The 23,663-nt window shown below is 41.3% G+C and overlaps 1 protein-coding gene across 1 annotated transcript in view; it reads left to right on the top strand.

Moving 5' to 3' along the window:
- Nucleotides 1–23,663, top strand: part of PLXNA4 (plexin A4) — a 1,025,959-nt gene that overhangs the window by 698,034 nt on the left and 304,262 nt on the right. The window contains exons 6-7 of the mRNA XM_073559904.1: nucleotides 12,624–12,747; nucleotides 19,916–20,069. Of these exons, the coding sequence (XP_073416005.1) occupies nucleotides 12,624–12,747; nucleotides 19,916–20,069 (278 nt within the window). The remainder of the gene's footprint in view (nucleotides 1–12,623; nucleotides 12,748–19,915; nucleotides 20,070–23,663) is intronic.

Below are 23,663 nucleotides of genomic sequence, written 5' to 3'. Positions count from 1 at the left end.
CTACTCAGGCATTCATGCAGAGGAACAATTGCAATGTTCTGGAATGGCCATCCCAGTCCCCAGACCTGAATATCATTGAACATCTGTGGGATGATTTGAAGTGGGCTGTTCATGCCCGGCGACCATCAAACTTAATTGAACTGGAATTGTTTTGTAAACAGGAATGGTCACAAATACCTTCATCCAGGATCCAGGAACTCATTAATAGCTACAGGAAGCGACTAGAGGCTGTTATTTTTGCAAAAGGAGGATCTACTAGGGATGGGCGAATCTACTCGTTAGGACTCGTTACTCTGCGAGTAGTAGGGGACTCGCAGGAGTCGGTACTCTGCGAGTTTCCAAGCGATTACTCGCACAGTAACGAGTCCAATGCAAATGAATGGCAATCCTAGTTTTTGCAGAGTTTCTTAGCGATTTTGTGTCAGCAGCTGGACACAAAATCGCTAAGAAACTAGGATTGCTTGTATTAAACTGTGAAAAAACTAGCTAGGAGTTTTCTCTCTCTCTCTCTCTCCCTAGCACAGGAATCGCTGCAAAACTCGCATCCCCATTCTCCTCCCCCCAGCACAGGAATCGCTGCAAAACTCGCATCCCCATTCTCCTCCCCCCAGCACAGGAATCGCTGCAAAACTCGCATCCCCATTCATTAACATTGGACTCGCTAGACTTGCAACGAATAGCGAGTTTCCAAGTCGGACTCGTTACAGCCTAGCGATTCCGAATATTTCAGGATTCGCCCATCCCTAGGATCTACGAAATATTAATGTCACTTTTATGTTGAGGTGCCCATACTTTTGCACCGGTCAAATTTTGTTTAAATGCAGATTGCACATTTTCTGTTAGTACAATAAACCTCATTTGAATCCAGAAATATAACTGAGTCCATCAGTTATTAGATATATGAAACTGAAATAGCTGTTGCAGAAACCAAAATTGTTATAAAGAAAAAAGGTTAACATTAATAGGGGTGCCCAAACTTTAACATATGACTGTATCTGCCCTCACTCACTAGCTTTCCCTCTCTGGCGGAGAAATTACCGCGGGAGCCCACACAATTTTTTTCAACAAATTTACCCGTTAATTTAAATCAACTGTACTTTTGTAGCTTTTGATAGTTGATTTTTACACCTGAAAAAGATGCCATTCCGGCGTTGAAACGCGTTGTGGAATAAAAACTGCTCCTTTATATTATTAGATCGAGAATTTTAATTTCGGTTAGCGCAGACCAAAACCATGAATTTTCTTTTCCTCCAAGCTTCCTGGTGGAGTTTATTTCCCAGCCATGGAGCAGCAGGAAACGTTATTGAGCTTTCAAAGAAGTTGTGCTTGCACAACTTGCTCAGGTGAGCATATTACTTGTATCTATTGTATCTTTTATAAAGGTATCACCTCTACAATATGGTGCACTCTTTTTCCTACAGTGTTTATCTAGTGGCATAATATTGCCATTTATCTCCTTTTCTGAGCTTCTTCTCAGTTACAGGAGACAACCGCTGAGTAAATACAGATAACATATAGTTAAGACATAGTCTGTAAGTATATAAGGTGAATAGGTGACTTGGTTGCTAAGAGTCTCCTGTTAACATTTTCTAACACTTCAGTGCTAGAAATACCTTTTTCTTAGTGGGACATAAAATGAAAGAGAGGGCGCGCTAAGCACAGATCCATGAGATAGCATTATTCCCAAGCTGCAACACTATGCTGTACCTATTGAAACAGCTTTGTGAGGATCTACACTTTCCAATTCTGTATGATTTCAGGGCTGATTGAGAATGAAAACTTATTGAGGACTATTATAAATGATGTGTCAGTGCCCCCTCCGGTCAGCACAGAAGACATTCACGCAGAGCCAGAAGTTTCACTTTTCCAGAGATGGTCTGCAGGCGTCCTCATTAATTGTGACATTTGTGCACAGTAAGGAGCTGCCTGAAATCACGAGCCAAGTATTTTGCTACTTAAAGTGCACTTTAAAAACAGAATGCAAACTTAAAATAGTCACAAATAATCATCCTGAATATTGAGATAATTGCATATTTGTTCATTGGCCAATTATTCATTGTCCAATGCTGAATGGTACAACAGGTAATGGCGCTATCAGCGAGATAAGTAGGAGCTTTATGATAGTTATTCACTCACCAGAAAAACAAGATTTAAAAGTGCTCCCTGTTGACATTAGTGTGCGGTGTGCATCTAGCTTATTAAAGTTTGCAGTCTAGAAAAGGAAGGCATGTAAAGCATTTTATGCAGTTATTAAATGCATGCTGATCTGACCTGTTTGGCTTCAATATACAACTCTGTAGCAAACCTTGTCAATTTAAATACCATTACTAACTCCAAGTTATAGTTCTGAATTTAAATTTTTATAAATCTAAGGTCAAAAATTAAAGTGGATCTCACAGCATAAATGTTGCCGTATGCAAAGTCAGCACCTTATAGCTACTGTCTGGACCCCTTAGGGTGGTGATTGGTGGGCTACTTTGTATACCCAGCATTCAATATAGGAGGCAGGGGAGAAATCCAATGAATACACTGGACTCGCCTGAATATCCAGTATACTCTTTCAGTATTTATAGTAGTCAAATGGTGCAGAATTATTTTTGCCAATTTGTTTACCAACAATGTTTACAGACCTGCAGATTTAATAGCTTTTAGTTTGCTGCCATAGCATTTTATTTCAATGCCCAAACCAAGCCAAAGGGATTTGCTAATACACTCTTGTACTTGTTTTTTCAGCTACATGGATCACTAACCACCCAAGAACGTTGGAGGGCAGTTGTCATGATCCAGGTTGGATATGACAGGTTTTGAATAAGTAACCTTTTTTTCCTTTGAGCTGGTTGCTTGGGGTTGTTTTGCCCCCGGTGGCCATTGGGGTTATTACACAGTGGTGTCTTTTGTTCTAGTTTGCCCCCGGTGGTGGTGAGTGTTATTGCACGGGAATCTCTAACAGGTGTGAGACTCTGGCTCCTAACTATAAAGGTGTGTCAGGTGTTCTCACTCACTGTTGGTGATATTGGTGTTTTCCAACCATACTTGGTGAAGGATGGAGCTAGAGAGAGTTCCTGGCAGCTCAGTCAGAATCCTGGAGTGGCAGCTATGGTGTCAGCGAGGAGTTCTGGCAAAGCTTGGAGGAGTGTCAGCTATGGTGTCAGCAAGGAGTTCTTGTAAAGCATGGTGGAATGGCAGCTATGGTGTCAGCGAGGAGTTCTTGCAAAGCTTGGTGGAGTGGCAGCTATGGTGTCAGCTAAGAGTTCTTGCAAAGCTTGGTGAAGTGGCAGCTATGTTGAATGCTGCACTCAGATGCTGGAATCTGTTGCTGGAAGAGAGCTGCACTCAGATGCTGGACTCTGTTGCTGTAAAGCTGCACTCGGATGCTGGACTCTGTTGCTGTAAAGCTGCACTCAGATGCAGGACTCTGTTGCTGGAAAGCTGCACTCAGGTGTTGGATCCGGTTGGGGGAAAGATGCACTCAGGTGTCAGACTCTGTTGCTTGGAGCATTAGCAACAGAGCAAAGCTAAGTGGTGTTTCCCTGTTTGTCACTTACCTCAATGTGTGTTTTAGTGCAGTGGTGGGATTAGTTTCTGCACCGTCCACTTCACTAGTAGGGGATTGGTTCAGGGCGAGCTAGGGATTTCAGGTATCCTGATCGGCGCCCGGTGTGGAACCGGCCTAGGGATCGTTGGGAGTGTAGAGACACTGACTCAGGGGAATGCAGGAGGTCTCCACGTCCCCATTCCCTATCGCAGGGCCCTCCATTGTATCAGTTTCCCTGGTGCGTCCCTTTATTATTTAAATTCACCCTGCTGGAGGTGGTGTGTCCAGTCACACGTTGACCATGACAGCAGTGTAGGTCTAATAGTCATTTCTTCCACTGGCTAATCTGTTTGATGTGTATGAGTTAAACAATTAAAAAAAGACAGAGATCTGCCCATAAGTTAGTTAATCTCCCACTTACCTAAAGGCCCCATTACATATAACGATGTCCCAGTGATCCCACCAACGATCCGACATGGATGGGATCATTGGGAGATCATTAGTCTGAACGCTGGTGAGCTGTCACATAGAGAGCCCCTCCAGTGATCAGGACCAGCGAGCAAGCTGGTTTGCAATGTAATCGGCGGGTATCTAAGAGCCGCACGGCTTTTAAATACCCGCTGTTTACATTGGAAACCAGCATCCAGCGTCGTTGATCGCTGGTCTCTCACTGCCACACGCAGCAATGCACGCTGGCCAGCGGGAGACCAACGATCAAAAAATGGCCCAGGACGATCGTGCCCGATCAGCGATACCCGGCGGGGGGGGCGGTCGCTGATCCATGTCACACACAGCGATATCGCTGGTGAGATCGCTGTGGCGTCACAAAATCAGCGATCTTGCTGGTGATATCGCTGTGTGTGATGGGGCCTTTAGTAAGAGAATATGCTGCAGTACTCAGCAGTGACCACTATATGGTGTAGAGAGAGAGCTGCTGTGTTCTGCCCTGTCCATTGTTTACATCTGAACACTGCAAGAGCAGATATAAGCTGAATGGTGTGTGACAGGTCTTTGACTCCCATTAATCTTATATTGTTGATCTACCCAACAGATGGATCATCATTATGATAGTCTTTAAACATTATTTTTTGAACATTCATTATCTTGTGAACTTTACATTGGTTTCTTCATACACGTTAATTATAGTTTGTTTAACATGAGAAAAAGACGTCAGTCACGTCACTTGTACAACATACTGCCATTATCAACTTTAATGGTTTTTAAGTCAGATAAGGTTTGGGTCAAAAGGACCTCATGTAGAAAAAAACATTGGATTAGTATATTATTGAGCAAAATAAAAATCTCAGGTTTATTACATGCACAGAAGTATAGCCCATACTTAAATAAAAAGCGAGATTTTTTTCCCCTCCTTATCCTTTTTAAATTATAAGCTGTAATTACAGGGTGTCATGGACAGTATAGTAGATGTACAGTTATAGATTTGTTGCCAAATTATAGGTAAAGCATTACCCAAAGACTCCAGTTCAAAACCCTAACCATGGCATACAAAGCCATCCACAACCTGTGACCTCCATTTATCTGTGACCTCGTCTCCCGGTACTTAGCTGCACGTAACCTCCGATCCTCACAAGATCTCCTTCTCTACTCCCCTCTTATCTCCTCTTCTCACAATCGCATACAAGATATTTCCCGCGCATCCCCCCTACTCTGGAACTCTCTACCACAAAATATCAGACTCGCCTACCATGGAAACTTAAAAAAAGGAATCAGAAGACCTACCTCTTCCGACAAGCCTACAACATGCAGTAACCACAGATCGACCAAACCGCTGCACGACCAGCTCTTCCCTACTGTATCCTCACCCATCCCTTGTAGATTGTGAACCCTCGCGGGCAGGGTCCTCTCTTGTCCTATTCCAGTCATGACTTGTATTGTTTAAGATTACTGTACTTGTATGTATTATGTATACCCCTCCTCACATGTAAAGCGCCATGGAATAAATGTTGCTATAATAATATATAATAATAATTCTTAAGTCCTTTAACTTCTTTTAAAATAAAATTTCATTTTCAATTTGCAATTTCTGTTGTTCTATGAAATGATAATATTAAAGATTTGTGAAAAATTGATCTAGGATGACTATGGTATTAATTGTTAAATTTTTTACAAAATAAAAATTTTAATAATTATACATAGTACCCTTCAGTTTTGATAGGACCAATCAATAATTTAATGTGTATTTCGGTCTCATGACGCCAACAACCTGGGAAAGATAAAAACATTTGTTCTCAGGGAGGTAAGTTCTTGCAGAGGATCCTATCAGCTTTTCTCCCATCTTCCTACTGAAATGTATAGAGGTTGGAGAAGACAGCGATCTAATGTGTATGCTCAGCCCAAGAATAAGATTTTAAATTGGAGATAGAGATTCCGCAGTAAATGAAAGTTTAGTTGCAAATGTAGCATAACATGCAAATGATTTTTTTCTTTTAAGAAACAACTTCTCCGATACATGATGCCTTCTAATTGTGCTGAAGATTTCACGGTAGAAACATTCATCACAATTTCTTGAAGCAATTTTTTAAAATAAATAAATAAAATAAAATAAACATTGCCATTAGCATAGATTAATTGACCAGGGATTTCTAATGAGTTCTGCATTTGAGAAGGCATATACCAATAATGCATTCCTCTGACTTTCTGCTAATTAAATCATATCTGATTGGTAGAATTTCAGTGGGTGTCTCTGCTGTGCCAAGCTCCCTTTTCTCTTTGAAAGATCTGATGAGAGCGGTTTTGTTTTCATGGCTAATAGCTCCCCTGCTGCACTATCGGCATCTGCCTCAGTTTGCAAGAATTTTATACACTTAACCCAGTACAGTGGATGCATTGCCTTTGAGAATTACCATTAGAAACTCTTGCATATTTATAAAATACAGCAGAAGACGTGATTTTCTAGATCAAGATGCTGGTGGTAAAATTCACTTGTGTGCCGTCTTCTGTCGTTGCAATGTCTGGCTCATAATATGGGGTATACAAAATAAGATCTTTGGATTTCCTTTGCTTTGTTCTTTGATTATATAGAAAATCACCCCGTCATGTTTGCTTTACTACAGCCTCATTTTAGCATCCATATTACAAGCAGGACTTCTCATGGTTTCCTGCACTACACTTCAATCACCATAGGGTACTATGGACATTACATGCGGTGGCACCAAAGTGCCTCCTGCATGCAGCTCTGCAATATTTTGGAGGTCTTCAGCTTTCAAAATGTTAAAATGAATAATTATGGACAATATTTTAATTAATGTAAGCCTGTTCTTCGTTGCTATAATGTTATTTCAATGTAGTGTTGTATGCCACATTAAAGGCCCTGTCACACTAAGCAAGATTGCTAGCGAGATCGCTGCTGAGTCACTAGAACTGTGACGTTATAGCGATCTTAACAGCGAGATCGCTGTGTGTGACAGTGACCAGCGACCAGCCCCCCTGCCGGGTATCGCTGATCGTGCCTGAAATGTCTGGACATTTCTTTGGTCGCTCATGTCCCGCTGAGTCGCTTGTATCGTCACGTTTGACACCTAGCCTAATGACCTCGTTAGCGACTCAGAAGCAAGACAAGGTGGGGATTAGCGTTCCCAACATCGTTACAAAGGTCGCTATGACACGCTAGATCGTTGCTCCGTTGTTGGGTAGATTGGACTGTCTGACATCTCAATAGCGACCACATAGCGATGCGGCAACGATCCCTGTTGTGTCATATCGCTGCCGGGATCGTTATAGCGTCGCTAGGTGTGACGGGACCTTAATAGTTACTTTAACCCCTTTGCCCTAAATTCTGTTTTCACTTTCATGATGTGGCCAATCTAACAATTCTGACCAGTGTTTTTTTATGTAGTAATAACTCTTGGACACTTTAACGAACTCCAGTGATTCTGAGATGTTTTTTTTCTCATGAAACATTGTACTTTATATTAGTGGTAAATTCAGGTAGAAAGTTTTTGCATGTATTTGGCAAAAAATGTGAACATTTTTCCATTTTCAAACTTTAAATTTTTATGTCCATAAACCAATTAGTCATGCTGTACAAGATTGTTTATAAATAACATTTCCCATATGTCTACTTTACATCAGCATCATTTTGAAACAGGATTGTTTTGTTAGTAGGGTTAAAAGTTTATCAGCAATTCCTCATTTTCCCAAGAAAGTTTACAAACCGATTTTTAGGGATTACATCACGTTTGAAGTGGCTTTGTGTGGCCTATATGCTAGGAAATACTCAAAAGTGACACCATTAAAAAGTGCTCAAAACCACATTCGAGAAGTTTATTAACCATTTAGGCGCATCACAGGAATTAAAGCAGTGTGAAAGAAGAAAATCAGCATTTTAATTTTTTTTCACAAAAATGTTCATTTTGTCCTAAATTTGCATTTTTACAAATGTACAGGATTAAATGAATCATATAATTTAATGTGCAATTTCTCCTGAGTACGCTGATACCCCATGTTTGGAAAAAAACTACTGTTTGGGCGCACGGTAGGGCTTGGAAAGGGTGTCTTTTAACTTATGAAGCGCAAAATTGGCTGGAATAGATAGCAGATACCATGTTGTGTTTGGAGTTCCCCTAACGTGGCTAAACATTGAAAACCCCCCACAAGTGACTCAATTTATAGTACACAGAAACCCCAAAACTACTGTTTCAGCCCATAGCAGGGCATTCCAAAATAGAAGATATCCCCTCAAGTGACCTCATTTTGGAAACTACAGCTCTTGAGGAATTAATCTAGTGGTGAAGTGAGCATTTTTAACACTCAGGTGATTCACAGAATTGTATAACATTGGGCTGAGTAAATGGAAAATTACCATTTTTTCCACTAAAATGTTATTTTGGCCTCAAGTTTTCAATTTTCAAAAGGTATAATAGGAGAAAATGGACAATAAAATATGTTACTCAATCTCGCCTAAGTATGCCAATACATCATATGTGGTTGAAAACTACTTTTGAGGCACAGTACAAAGCTTAGAAGGAAAGGAGCACCATATTGGACTGCACATTTTGCCTGAATAGATTGTAGATGCTATGTCACATTGGCAGAGCCCCTGAAGTGCCGTATCAGAAGAACCTCTCATAAGTGAATTTATTTTACAAACTACACCTTTCAATGAATTCATTTAGGGGTGCAGTGATTATATTGACACCACATGTGTATCACAGAATTTTATACCATTGGATGGTGAAAAAGAAATTCAATTTTAACCAGAAAAATGTTGTTAGCCCGAGATTTTACATTGTCGCAGGGGAAAATGGGTAAAATGGCTACCAAAATTTGTCACACATATTGAACATGCCAATACCCCATATGTGGTTGTATAGAATTGCTTAGCCACATGGCAAGACTCGGAACGGAAGGAGCACTATTTGTCTGATGGTGGACAAATTATCATAAAATAGTTTGTGGATACCATAAACAGAGCCCCTAAGTACCAGAAGAGCTGATTCTCCCTTCAAGTTACCCCATTTTGGAAATTACACCTCTCTGGGAATTTATCTACAAGTCAGTGATGATTTTGACATATATGTTTGCAAGAAATAAGCAGAAGTAAATGATGTAAAAATTGTTGTTGTAGTAAAAATTGCAAATCTTCCATAGTATTACCCGAACAATGTAGTGTTCATGCATTATGCCCAGCTTGTGCTTCTGGAGACATTCACCCATTAATTAAATGTGATCTCATAGCTACATAAATGCCAAATGTGGATGCTTACTGTGTTTTAGGTACTCTGTGGGGCTCAGAAGGGAGAGGGGCATTTGGGTTTGGGAGCACAGAATTCGCTGGATTTCTTTTGTGGAGCGAGGAGCCATTTCATTTTTCCAGAGCCTTTGTACTATCAGTAACATGGAAGCCTCCTATATATCAATTGACAGATGATGGACCTGAGTGGGGAATTGCTTTTTTTGTGGATTGAGTTTAAGCTTTTATTGGTAACATTTTACATAGCATTTGGAATCACAATTATCCTGTGTTCTACACTGAGCACTTACATTGCGATTTCCATCTAAATCTCTGAATTACATGATTCCAATGAAATCCCCGAGGGATCCAATCACTATAATGAGGCAGTAGAGTTACTCCATACTCCATCTGGCCTCTGTTAAGCGGTGTCCTATTTTTCAGAGGTGCACAAAACTATGGTCGACCTTGCTTTTATGCGCATTTAAAAAGGTGGACACCCCTGTATCATAGGCCAGATGGCTTCCACAATGTTTCCATCTGCCTGATTTTAGGGAAGTTTTTGCTGATTGTTTCATCTGAATCACGTATTTACATGCAAATCACAGATTTACACGCAAACCCCGTTGTAAGCACTCAGCATAGATCAGAGGACAAATGTGCACTGAGTCTTACTGCGATCTTTGGGAGGCAGAATGAACAAATCAACATCAGGTGAAGAATTTATTTTATTTATTTTTTATGCTGTTCCTTGTATGATATAATTGATTAGATGGCTTTATTCTTTGGGTCGCTGTGATTACAGTGATATCAGATTTATATAGTTTTTTATGATTTGTTGATACACACACACAAAAGACACTTTTTTTGGAAACAAAATGCTTTTGCATTTTCATATTTTGAGAGCTATAATTTTTGTATATTTCTGCCAACAGAGTCATGCGGGAGCTTGTTTTTTGCTGGATGAGTTGATGTTTTTATTGGTACCATATCTGGTCACATAAAGGTTTTTTATTGCGTTCTATTCCGATTTTTGGGAGGCACAATGAACAAAAATCAACAATTCAGAAATTGTTTTTTATGCCATTCACCCTGAGTTAAAAGTTATAAGACAATTTTATTCTTTAGTCAGTACAATTACAGTGATACCACATTCACGCAATTATTTTATTTTTTGTGCTTTCATACTATAAAATCTATTTTATAGAAAAAAGAATTGTTTTTGCACTGCTATATTCCGAGAGCTACAGCTTTTTTATTTTTGCGTTGATGACTGTATGAGCTGTATGACTGCTTGTTCTTTGCAGCACATGATGTTTTCAGCAGTACCATTTATATTTAAATTTGGCTATTTGATCACATTTTACACTACTTTTTGTTCAGCAATATGATTAAAAAGCATAGTTTTTTTAAGGTGTTCAACTAGTGGTTAACTGGTTTCACGTTTTCAACGTGGTGATACCAAATATTTGTCCTCTATTTATTTTTATTTTACATAAATATATGTATTTATTGGATTATTATTTTTTCTTTTTTTTATCTTTATTTTTACAATTTTTAAAACATTTGTTTTTGTTTTAATCTTTTCCTAGGATTAGACATCAACTTTCCCTGTACTGATTGCTAAGTTAATACTATGCAATGCGAAAGCATTGCAGGTCATTAGCTCACTGCATCGCAGACAGGAAGGAGGCATGTCAGTTCCTGCTCTGAGCAGAAGCTTACAGGCCACAATACCTAGTGACCTGTAGCCATCTTTCAGCCCATGGTCGCTATGGAGACAATCGGCACAAATAGATCACAATCACTCAGTGTTGATCGGAGCCAGAGAAGGAGCTCCCTCCATCTGCTATGTCTATCAATGTCGCTGTCACTATTGATAGTGGCATTAGAGGGGTTAAAACTCCGCAATCAGCGCTAGCTAACACTGATTGTGGGCATTGCCCCAGGATGTAAGCTCTCATAGAGCACTGATACTCACTTTTGATTGTGCTGACTCTCAGAGTGAGCCTATGAGGATCATCTTGCAGTACATGTATGGCAGTTTGCAGGAATGCACCTCCCGCAGTGCCGTACATATAGGGCGGATGTCGTGAAGGGGTTAATTTGGCAATACCCTCTAAATGAAGAACTGGAACATTTTCGAGGCTTTAATCATTCTGGCTTTATTTAGCTTCTAATTTCTAAAGCTTTCTTTAAAGTTTCTTATATAAGAAGTATCAATTCTCCTTGTGGAGAATGACATGCTAAGCATGTCGAGATGAGGAGACTTAAAGTCGCACTGCTCCTCTGGGAAATATGCGACTTATGCAAATTGTCTCTTCAGAGAGGAAGAGGGCTAGAACTCTGGTGCCACCTATTGGAAGAAGCAATCCTAAAAGTCAATGTCTACCCTTTAAAGAGCCTTGTTACATGATTTAGGCTAAAAGCCAAGCAAGAATCTCAATTTGCAGACACTGTGTTTCGGGGTACTGCTCGTTAAAAGGTCGACATTGACTTTTAGGATTGCTACTTCCAATAGGTGGCATCAGAGTTCTAGTCCTCTTCTTCTCTGAAGAGACAATTTGCATAATTAGCATATTTCCAAGAGGGGCATTGCGGCTTTAAGTATCCTCATCTCGACATGTTTAGCATGTCATTCTCCGCAAGAAAAAATGATACTTCTTGGATATCGGTCAGACGCCTCTCTCACAGTCAAACTAGATCTCACACTTTGCACTGACGAGGGGCAGTACCCCAAAACACAGTGTCTGCAAATTAAGATTCTGGCTTGGCTTTTATCCTAAGTCATGTAACAAGGCACGTTAAAGGGTCGACATTGACTTTTAGGATTGCTACTTCCAGTAGGTGGCACTAGAGTTCTAGTCCTCTTCCTCTCTGAAGAGACAATTTGCATAATTTAAAGTTTCTTAAAATGATGGACTTTCACAAAAATTTTACCCACACATTTCATGTCAAAATCCATGTGGAATCTGCACACAATCCACTTCTCAGTGTAAAATCTACTCGGTTGCCCACACAAGACAGATTTGAAATACATGTCATGCTAAAAATTAGTAACATATTGCTTATATTAGTGACATATTACTACAAGTGAGTCAGATCTTTGTGCCGCTCCACATCAAACTGTTAATTCAATGTAGAAATCTGAACGTCATGTTAGGATACCGGTTGAACTTGATGGACTTATGTTTACCTTTAACACTAAAAACTAAGTCAATCTTTGAATTTTGACACTGATTATTTTGTAAAATGGCATAAAATTTTCTAATTTTTAAAATCCTTATGTACGAGCAAACTTCATTTCAAACCAAAGTAAAGTATCTGTTGTCGCATGGTTTTCTTGATTTTATTTTATATTGAAACGTTTGATCAAATTTTTTTTTCTCTTTTTAGCTGTACAAGAAAAGAAAGATGTGAACGATCTCACGAGGCCAGAAGATTTGCATCAGAGATGAAGCAGTGTGTCAGACTCACGGTCCACCCAAACAATATATCTGTCTCCCAATACAATGTCCTGGTAAGGATCAGCTTTCACCAAGGAAAAAAAATAGAATTTGTTTGCAGTGGTCGTACATCAGTCAACATTTTACGACCTAAGGTGTAATATTTGATCTAACATCCCAGACACCTGCTGAGTTACCCAGATGCAACGCACGTCAAGCAGACAAGAAACCTCAAGACACACAGGAAAATATGTTTGAGCTGAATGCCTCATGATTTATTAACAGTATGAATCTCGACTAAATATAAGTATACCCAAGTCATCCATATGTATGCACTGCTATATGTTAGGCATTGGTCCAATCAAAAAGTGGGCACAAGGAACAATATAATAAAATAGGGATGTTCTCCATTTAATGTTTTTTCTTGATTACACAAATCATGATGCCCCTACAGAATGTAGTCAGCACAGAACTATTCTTTTTATGATATTCTTCAATTATAAATTTATATAAATTAGTATGTAGGCCATTTTTCAGTGGCAATAATTCAATAATTCATTCCGGTTTGCTGAAAATGGGAGCAATCTGCTCAACAGCAGATGTCCTATTACTTGGGGGGTTCAGGTATAATAGGTGCAATTTATAGAAAGATTTGCCTAATAGTTAAACAATTGCTTCTGAATTGAATCTATAGGAAGACAGACTTATCATCCTGCGTGTTAAGGCCAAAGTCTGTGCTGGAAATTGAGATAAGTCTCACGGGGTTTAAGCCATTCCACGCCAGGTGATTGGAAGCAGGGAAAGATTCACCTCTCACATAGCATGTACATCACATCAATTCATTACTATGCGACAGGCTGAACTACATGTGCATTAGAAGCATAGGGTTTTTTTTTTAAGACCTCTAAAGTTGACCATTTTTGCGTGATTCAATATCTTTTCTCTTGGACGCATTTTTTATATCGTTAGGAATGTCTAAGAATAACTAAAAAAGCCCAGTGCGCAGAGCTTTAAATAGAAAAATCTATTTTTCTAACTACTGGCTAACACGGCACAAAGATATAGAGCTTTAAATAGTAACTATACTTTTTTTATAATATGTCTTATTAGAGAAAAATACTTTTTTTTCCTAGTTTTAATTCACTTTTTGTTTCCTCTACTGAACACTGACTCTCATAAACTGCTCAAATTTTCCTACAAATTTGTCTGCTTTGAGGGATCAAAGCAAAAATATTGCCTATAAAACAAAGAGAAGGGAAAGAAACTGTCTGGGTTACACAAGCCGAAGGGCACAAGGCGAAACTCTTGAGGCTTCTTGTGCACAGGGAATAAGTGATGAAAATGCAAAATACAAGTCATATAACAGCGACAGAATGTACTGTTCCTCATATACGCACACAGCTTCCTGAGTTACACTTCAAGCAAAGATATATTAAAACGCATAATTAAAATGTATGCCTTTATTAATACTGCATATCAGAATGCTGCATGCTTCAGGCACGATTGATTCCGTGGCTCATTATGTCTATTGCTTCAATATTTGCTATGTTATTTTTATTATCTGTATACAAATATTACTTCATTTTTTTTTCATTTCTTAATGAAATCTTGCCTGAAAAAAATGTAATTCGCTCAGGTATTGCCATTACTTTTAGGCCTCCAAATGCATTGGCAAAAGAGTACATTTAAAGGGAATATGTCAGCAGGGTTTTGTTATGTACTCTAAGGACAGCATCAGGTAGGGGTTAAAACACAAAATTCAATAATGTGTCACTTATCTAGCTGTGCTGACTATCTTTGCTGTGACTAGCTGGCCACATGATCACTGATCCAACCACACCCCTTCCTGTGATAAGCAGCTCACTGTCAATAGACAATGTGCATGATGCTGGTATGGGCAGGGTTATATTCCTCTGCTCTGTTACATGCTAAATCTAAAAGCTCCGATTATGTCACAACTGGTGCGCCTAGTTAAAGGGAATCTGTCACCCTATTTTCCGCCTATCAGATGCCGACACCGACATCAGGGGCTTATCTACAGCATTCTGTAATGCTGTAGATAAGCCCCTGATGTAACCTGAAAGATAAGAAAAAGGAGTTAAGGGCCTGTCACACTAAGCGATATCGCTAGCAATATCGCTATAACGTCACTGGTTTTGTGACGTAATAGCGATATTGCTAGCGATATCGCTATGTCTGATACTTACCTCCGAACGGCTCCCCCGCTGGCTATCGCTGATCGCGCGAGAACGTCCTGGACCATTTCTCATCGTCAGCTTCCTGCTGGGCTTCCTGTGGTGCCGACGAGCGACGCATGGACACGGGCGGGAGGACGTCAGGATCGCCTTGTCTGACAGGTAAGTAGCGACCCCGACCCCTGCAATGTCGCTGGTGAGATCTGCCTGTGTGGCAGCTCACTAGCGACCACTTAGCGATGCACCAGCGATCCTGACCGCGTCATATCGCTGGTCGGGATCGCTGGTGCATCGCTAAGTGTGACAGTACCTTTAGTTTATACTCACTGGGGGGCAGTCCAGTCTTGGTCTGATGGGTGTTGCGGTCCAGCGCCTCCCTTCTAACGGTGACGTCTTCTTCTTTGCTGCCTGTCATGGCTCCTGTGCAGATGCACTGCTCTGTCCTGTTTTGGGCACAGCAGAATACTGCAGTGTGCAGGCGCCGGACCTCTCCCGGCACCTGCGCACTGCAGGACTCTGCTCTGCCCTCAATAGGGCAGAGCAGTTCACTTGCGCAGAAGCCACGAAAGGCAGCAAAGAAGAGGTCATCACCGTTAGAAGATGGGAGGCGCCGGACTGGACGACAACACCCATCGGACTGAACCGAACGCTGGGGCGAGTATAATCTAACTCCTTTTTCTTTTTCAGGTTACATTGGGAGCTTATCTACAGCATTACAGAATGCAGTAGATAAGCCCCTGATGCCAGTGCCGGCAGCTGATAGGTGAAAAATAGGGTGACAGATTCCCTTTAACTAAGTGATACATCATTGGAATCAGGGTCTGTTTGCCTATAACATGCTACTCTCAGAGGAGGCAGCAAAATCCTGCTGACAAATTCCCTTTAATACTTTCTGCTCCATCTTCAGAGACTGGTATCACTTCAAGGACCTGTATCAGTTCAAAAATGGGCAGTTTTTGCTTGCTTATTTTAATCTTGCTGCTCCCTGAGTAAGCTGCTATTTTTTTTACATCTGTACTGTTCCCTTTATCAAGACCATAAAGAGTAGCATCAAATAAAACACTCACATTTTTGGAATCGTATGGTTGATTAAAAAAAATAAAAGAAACTGAACACTCAAAAAATAAGAGCAAAATATGACCTCTTCTGACTTGGTCAGAGGTCCTCTTTAACCCATTAATGACAAGGGGTATTTCAGTTTTTGAATTTCTGTTTTTAGTTCCCCTTCTTCCCAGAGCCATAACTTTGTTATTTTTCTGTCAATATGGCCATGTGAGGACTTGTTTTTTGCGGAACAAGTTGTACTTTTGAACGACACCATTGGTTTTGACATATCATGTACTGTAAAATGGGAAAGAAATGTGGTGAAGTTGAAAAAAGTGCAATTCCACAGTTGTTTTTTTTTTTTTTTTACCATGTTCACTAAATGCTAAAACTGACCTGCCTTTGTGATTTTCCAGTTTTCCAGGTCATTAGTAGTTCATACACCAAACATGTATAAGCTCTTTTTTTATTTAAGTGGTGAAAACAAATTCCAAAATTTGTTAAAAAAGTTGCCATTTTCTGAGACCTTTAGCATCTCTATTTTCCGTTTTTATTCATACCATTTTGGTGTAGGTATGATCTTTTGATTGCCCATTAGTGCATTTTATTGCAATGTAGTGGTGACCAAAAAAATGTAATTCTGGCATTTTGAATTTTTTCTCAGAACGCCGTTTAGCGATCGGGTTAATTCGTTTTTTACATTGATTGATTGGACGATTCTGAATGTGTCAATACCAAATATGTGTGTATTTGATTTTTTATTGTTTTATTTTGAATGGGGCAAAAGGGGGATGATTTGAACTTTAATTTTTTTATTTTTTTAATGTTTTTAAAAACATTTTTTTTTTACTTTTTGCATGCTTCCATAGTCTCCATTGAAGACTAGAAACTGCAGTACTTCGATTGCCTCTGCTACACACAGACGATGGTAAGATCGCATGTGTGTAGCAGAAATGCTCACTTGCTATGAGTGCTCACCACGGGGTGACGCTCATAGTGATCCGGCAATGACAACCATAGAGGTCTAATTCAGACCTCTGGTTGTCATGCCAACCCATCGGTGACCCCGTGATTTACGACGCTCTTTCAGTAAGTGCGAGTTAAATGCCTTTGTCAGAGATTGACAGCGGCATTTAACTAGTTAACAGCCGCGGGTGGATTGCAATTCCACTCGCGGCTGTTGCGTTCACATATCAGCTGCATAGATCAACTGTCATTTGCCTTGAAACAGGGAGCACAACGTGGGTGTACTATTAAGCCCAATGCCGGAAAGGGGTTATATAACAGGAGGGTTTCATAATAAATACCCTCAATGTAAAAGCTCTACTTTTTTATGGAATTTGCCTTTAATTTTGATAAGAACTTACTTGTTAAATAAGTTACTTATGATGAGCATTCAAGCATAATTTTGCTAATATAAAATATGGAAAAAATAGAGAATATTTAAGCTTTTTTATTACAATTCAGCTGATGGCAGTTTCTGTGCACTCTATTGCTCTTCTTCTGGATATCTTCTAATGACAGAAAACTCTATGAAAAGTCCATTTAACTAAAGATAATAGAGTGACTCGGTAATAACGGGCCCTCCTGCCTTTAGCAATTGTGGTTTTCAAGAATCTACAGCTTTAAAAAGAGTAATTGATTTTCTTTTGCAAAAATTCACTTGATTGCAGTGTTCTGGGGTAATTATTTGCAGCAGAATTATTTTAAAGATTTACAAGATCTATTCTGAATGGATATTCTGCTCAGAGCAGCGAAGAATAACAATACTATTTCAGCATAATGTGCTCATCCTTGAAATCGTCAATTTCTTTGAGCGTCTCATCTTTTCTTGGTCTGAGCGGCCCAATTGTGTCTACATTGCGTGAAGCATCAGCTTTTTGCAAATAATATTATTGTGCTCGTTCTGTTCTTTACCACTGAAAAAAAATCACATTCAATATTGAGCAATATTGAACAATCTCTGTAGTTAAACAGAAACATTGTCAAGACATTTTAATTGTGCTTCTTTTAAACTTCCATTCTCAGTTTTTGCTTCTTTCAATTCTATTCCAATGGGAAAAAAAACTACCCACTGGAATCTTTGCAGTTATTGTACCAATTTACGGGGTATTGAAATCATTTTTTATAAACTAGAAATTAAAAGCAGAACCTGGGTTCCATAAATGATTTTTTTTTTCTGTTTAATCAATTTATTAAAGGGGATCTGTTACTAAATTTCTCCATACAAACTGGATATATTGTTTCAGACCAAATGATACTGGTGTATTTACTTTGAAAATGGCAGAATAGATGCACAGTCTTTTTTTAAAGTTCTCATGTCCAGGTGTAAAATCAGTAGTCTATAACATGAATAAATCTATTTAATGATGGTTGTGATGAGATCACGCGACAAATTCTTTACAAGTACACTGGGGCATAAAAGTGCAATCATTGGTACTGGTAGAATATAGTGTGTTACATTTTGATATATTTGACAAAATTTTAATAACTGATCAATTTTCCCTACTGAAAAATACATAGTTTCATAGTTTTTAAGGTTGAAGGCCTAAGACCTAGACTTAAGTCCATCAAGTTCATCCTTTAATCTAACATGTTGATTAAACGGAAAGCAAAAAAACCCATGGAGAAGACACTAATAATTCCTTATTTTGGGAAAAATTGCTTCCTGATTCTATATACGGCAGTCAGACTAGTTCCCTGGATCAACATCTCATCATAGAATCTAGCACCTGCATTATTATATTTTTCAAGAAAGGCATCCAGGCTCTCCTGGAATTTTAGTAATAAATCAACCATTACAACATAATGTGGCAAAGAGTTCCATAGTCTCACTGCTCTTACAATGAAGGATCCGCGTCTGTGATTACGATTAAATCTTCTTTCCTCTAGACATAGTTGATGCCTCCTTATCCTCATCTCTGGCCTAGGCGTGAAAAGATTATTAGAAAGATTTCTATACTGTCCCTCATATATATGTACATTGTAATAAGATCACCCCTAAGGGATTGTTTTTCCAAACTAAATAACCCCAAGTTTAGTAACCTACCTTGGTATCATAGACAACCCATTCCCTTAATAACCTTAGTCGCTCTTCTCTCCAGCCACTATAATTGAGCTATGTCCTTCTAAGGCTACTTTCACACATCATGTTTTTTTCGACAGGCAGGATCCGGCTATTTTTAAAAAACCGCAACCGGCGAAATCTGCCGCCGGAACCGTTTTTTTCTCATTGACTTGTATTAGTGCCAGATCGTGTCGCATGGCTTCCCGTTTCTTCCGGTTTTGGTCGGATCCGGCTAAAATTGTATTTCTGGCGTCTGGAAAAAATGTCTCCAGTAACGTTTTTTGTCTTCAGCGAAAAATCGGACAGCGCCGAATAGGGCGTTTCCGGCTTTTGGCTACAATGGAAGTCTATGGGCGCCGGAATGCGCCGAATCCGGAAAAATACAGATCTGGCCACCGGATCCAGTTTTTTAAGTCTGAGCATGCTCAGATCCAATTGGCCAGCCCCCAGGAAACATATATAAACAATGCCAGTGAGTGAAACAATGCCGATAGATGGATACGGCAGAAAAACGGATCTGTTTCATCAGTTTTCCACAATTTACGGCAGATCCGTCACTCCAGCGCGACGCTAGATCCTGCCTGTCGGAAAAAACCTGATGTGTGAAAGTAGCCTTCTACCCCCGAGACAAAAATTGTGCACAGCATTCTAACTGTGGCCACACTAATGATTTGTATACAGGCAAAACTATGTAGTAGTCATGAGCATTTATGCCTATTTTAATGTATCCCATTGTTTTATTAACCTTGGCCGCAGCTGCCTGACTCTGTTAATACATAGATTGTCCATATACTGTAGTGCTTCATAAGTTTATGGTATTGTAATAAAAACAGTTTTACAAAACCTTCTGTACCTTATTTTATTCTTTCCCCCTCTACCTTCTTTATGTCTCCCTTGAATTATGATGCTAATATAGTTATATTCTGTGTGTTACAGCTAGTTTTGGAAGCCTACAATGTCCCGGAGTTGTCTGCTGGGGTCAACTGCACATTTGAAGATCTTTCAGAGATGGATGGACTTGTAGTTGGAAACCAAATCCGATGTATTTCCCCAGCAGAAAAGGAAGTTCCACGTATCATAACAGAAAACGGTAAGAAAATAACATATTTTTTTTTGCTTTTTACAAGGCTTAAATGGTATGCTTTTATTAACTAGAGTGAACCATTTAAAATATGACATTTTACAGTAGATGCCAACGATTTATGACTATATTTATTTAGCATTTTTATTGCTTTTCTTTTACTTGTCCTGAGACATTGATTCTAGGCGTTTTTTTTCTCTGCAAGCTAGTACCTAGAAGGAATCCTATGCAATAGACATATAACAAAAGTAGAACAGCAAAGATGATATAAAATATTAAGAACAAGGAAAAGGTCAGTTTCAGTCAATAACAGTAAAGGAAGCAAATATGTTGGTTTCACGCTGGGAGAGAAAACAGAGAACAGAAAATGGCTTGAAAGGTTTTTGGGCCTTGAAGGTGCATTCTCGCTTAATCGAGGTTAGAATCAACGTTTGCAAAGTAAATCCTTTATTATCTTTCCCGTGGGCTCCATTTTTAAATAAAGCTTCACTGGAAAAGGAATCAAATAGATAACTGTGATTTTCAGTAGGTTGTATATACATATTAAATGCACCCAGCAGACATACTGTGAAGACCACACTACAAGGAGGCTCAGTATTTATGCATTAGGAAAGGTAGTAATAGGAAGTAGAGATTAGGAAAATTGACAGCTGCTTTCTGTATTTAAAGACATTTATCATACTAGTTGCTTCAAATCCTCTACCACATTAGCTTTTTTATGTTAAATTGTATGTCACCTACCCATACACCACACAAATGGTTTCTTGTTTTCCTTACACCCCAAGGGTGAGAATTTAATTATTACTTGTGATCAAATATGAAATTTTTATTTTCAGTCTTTTCAGATTATAGTTAGTGAGGGGAAAGTAATTAACACATTTAAATAATGTGACATCAGCGGTTATGCCCGCCGATGCCCCTTTTCCTGCGGCGGCCGCTGCGGCATCCCCTCACCTGCGCGCTCCCGCCCGGCCACGCGCCCGCCGTCAATTCCTCTTCACGTCGGCTCCTGCTTCCCGCCCCCTGCTTCGCGCTCGCCGCCGTCTTCCCTCTCTCTCCCATAGTGGGCGGTGCTGAGAGGCGGGCTTGGTCTCCCCTGCGATGGGCGGCGCCGAAGGGCGGGTTTGGGTGACGCACATCCTGGGCTTGCTGTACTTCAGGCGTCCTCGCAGTTAGGAGGACGCCTGATGATCGTGTAGTTTTCCTGCACCTTCTGGCCTCTACAGTTCTACTGTAGCTAATCCGCGTTCCGCCTGATTCTCCCTGTCTCCTGCTTCCTTCCTCCCAGCCTGCCTGCGCACTGTCCTCCATCCCCGGTGCCTTCCTCCGCCTTCTGCCCGCCTAGGTCTTCCCACGTGCCTGCCTTCCGTATTGGTTCTGTCCTGTTCCTCTGGTCCCTGCTCCTTCTACGTACCATTGCCTTCCCCCTCCTTCTGTCCGTGGAGCCGTCCCTCTTGGTTCCGGCTGTCGCGCCTCCGTCCTCTGTGGTCCTGCCCCAAACGATCCCTGTATAGGGGTCGGTCTTCACCTGGTGTGCTCGACCCTGGGGCTCCGGATCCGCGATCCAGAGGGTCCACTCTCTAACTTAGGTCCCCCCTAGCATTACAGTATCATCAGGCCATGGACCCCGCCGGTGCCGCGGCTGCCACTCAAAAGGAACTGCTCTTCCTCAGAGAAAATCAGAACCGTATCATGTCATTCATGAAGTCCATGGACACCCGGCTCTCCGCTCTTCAGACTGCAGACCCAGCACACGCACCCCTCTTAGTCAGTCTCCAGCAGGAGCTCGCACAACAGCGCGATGCTCAGTCTCACATTTTGGGGTATATGGCCTCGGTGGATGATAGGCTGCTTTCTTTGCAGTCCTCTACGGCCGCTTCCACCCTAGCCCGGGACACCGTCTCTTCTCCCCCCCCCCGTCTCGGTAAACCGCCCAGGTACTGTGGGGACCCAAAATTGTGTAGGGGATTTTTAAATCAGTGCAGGTTGCACTTTGACCTTTCGCCCCAACAGTACCCTACGGACCGTGCTAAAGTGGCCTTTATAATCTCCCACCTTGAAGGGGAGGCGTTGGCTTGGGTGAATCCTTTATGGGAGAGGGATGACCCGGTGGTGACCAACATCCAGTGTTTTTTGGAGACATTTCGTAAGGTTTTTGATGAACCTGGACGCCTTGCTTCCTCCACTGAGGCCCTTTTTAACCTCAGCCAGGGGTCCCTTACGGTAGGGCAATACGCCATCCGTTTTCGGACCTTGTCCTCGGAGCTGGGGTGGAATAATGAAGCCCTGGTTGGTGCGTTTTGGAGAGGACTTTCTGGTAAAATCAAAGACGAGTTGGCCGGGCGTGACCTCCCTACCACCCTGGAGGATCTCATCTCCTTGGCTACTCGTATTGACCTGCGTTTTCAGGAGCGCGCCCGAGAGTCGGCTAGGGAGAGGAGGTCCTTTAGGTTATACCAAGCTCCTATTCCGCGCACTGTTGCCCCCCCTAGTAACACCGCCCCGGAGCCCATGCAAGTTGATCGCATCAAGCTGTCTGAACAACGGCGTAGGGAGAGAATGACCAAGGGACTCTGTCTCTATTGTGGAGGTGCCAATCACTTCATACGCACTTGTCCTGAGAGACCGGGAAACGCATCCGCCTAGGCCAGGTAGGAGAGGGCCCCCTAGGTGATTCTACCCCCTCTCTTCCACTTACCGTTTCAGCTCTACTTATTTCAGGTCGGGGGCGTAGCTCTGTGGAGGCGTATGTGGACTCGGGCGCGGCAGGCAACTTCATCCACCAGGAGGAGGTTGACAGACTCCAGATTCCCGTGGCCGTCTTAAGTAATCCTCGAGCAATCACCTCCGTTGACGGCAAACCTCTTCCTGGGCTCATCACCACGGTAACCACCGAAGTAAACCTGCAAATTGGCGCTCTCCACTCAGAAAGGATTGCCTTTTATGTCCTGCCTCAGTTGTCCCACGCCATTCTTTTGGGGCTACCTTGGCTCAGGCGGCATGAGCCTGTTATCGACTGGCGTTCCGGAGAGATCCTGCGCTGGGGGCACGCCTGCCATGCAAGCTGTTTACGTACCCTGGTCCGTCCCCAGCCTCAGCGCAAGCCTACAGACCTCCCTGGCCTTCCTGTGCCATATCACGCCTATGCTGATGTTTTCTGCAAAAAAGAGGCGGATTCCCTGCCACCGCACCGGCCTTATGACTGCCCCATCGACCTGATTCCTGGAGCGGTTCCCCCCAGAGGTAGAACATACCCTCTCTCTCCAGCCGAGACCACTGCCATGACGGAATATATCCACGAAAATCTCTCCAAGGGGTTTATCCGAAAGTCCTCCTCTCCTGCAGGCGCAGGTTTTTTCTTCGTCCGGAAGAAAGATGGATCACTGCGGCCTTGCATTGATTACCGGGGCCTGAACAAAATCACCATCAAGAATCGTTACCCTCTTCCGTTGATTCCGGAGCTTTTTGACCGGTTGAGAGGAGCCCGGATCTTCACGAAGTTAGACCTGCGGGGAGCCTACAATTTGGTCCAAATCCGTGCTGGGGACGAGTGGAAGACGGCCTTCAATACTCGTGACGGGCATTATGAATATCTAGTCATGC

Source organism: Dendrobates tinctorius, unplaced genomic scaffold (assembly GCF_039654945.1).
Source record: "Dendrobates tinctorius isolate UK_male_01 unplaced genomic scaffold, ASM3965494v1 ptg000281l, whole genome shotgun sequence".
In the NCBI taxonomy this organism is placed as follows: domain Eukaryota; kingdom Metazoa; phylum Chordata; class Amphibia; order Anura; family Dendrobatidae; genus Dendrobates; species Dendrobates tinctorius.
This window is presented reverse-complemented; position numbering and strand designations above follow the sequence as displayed.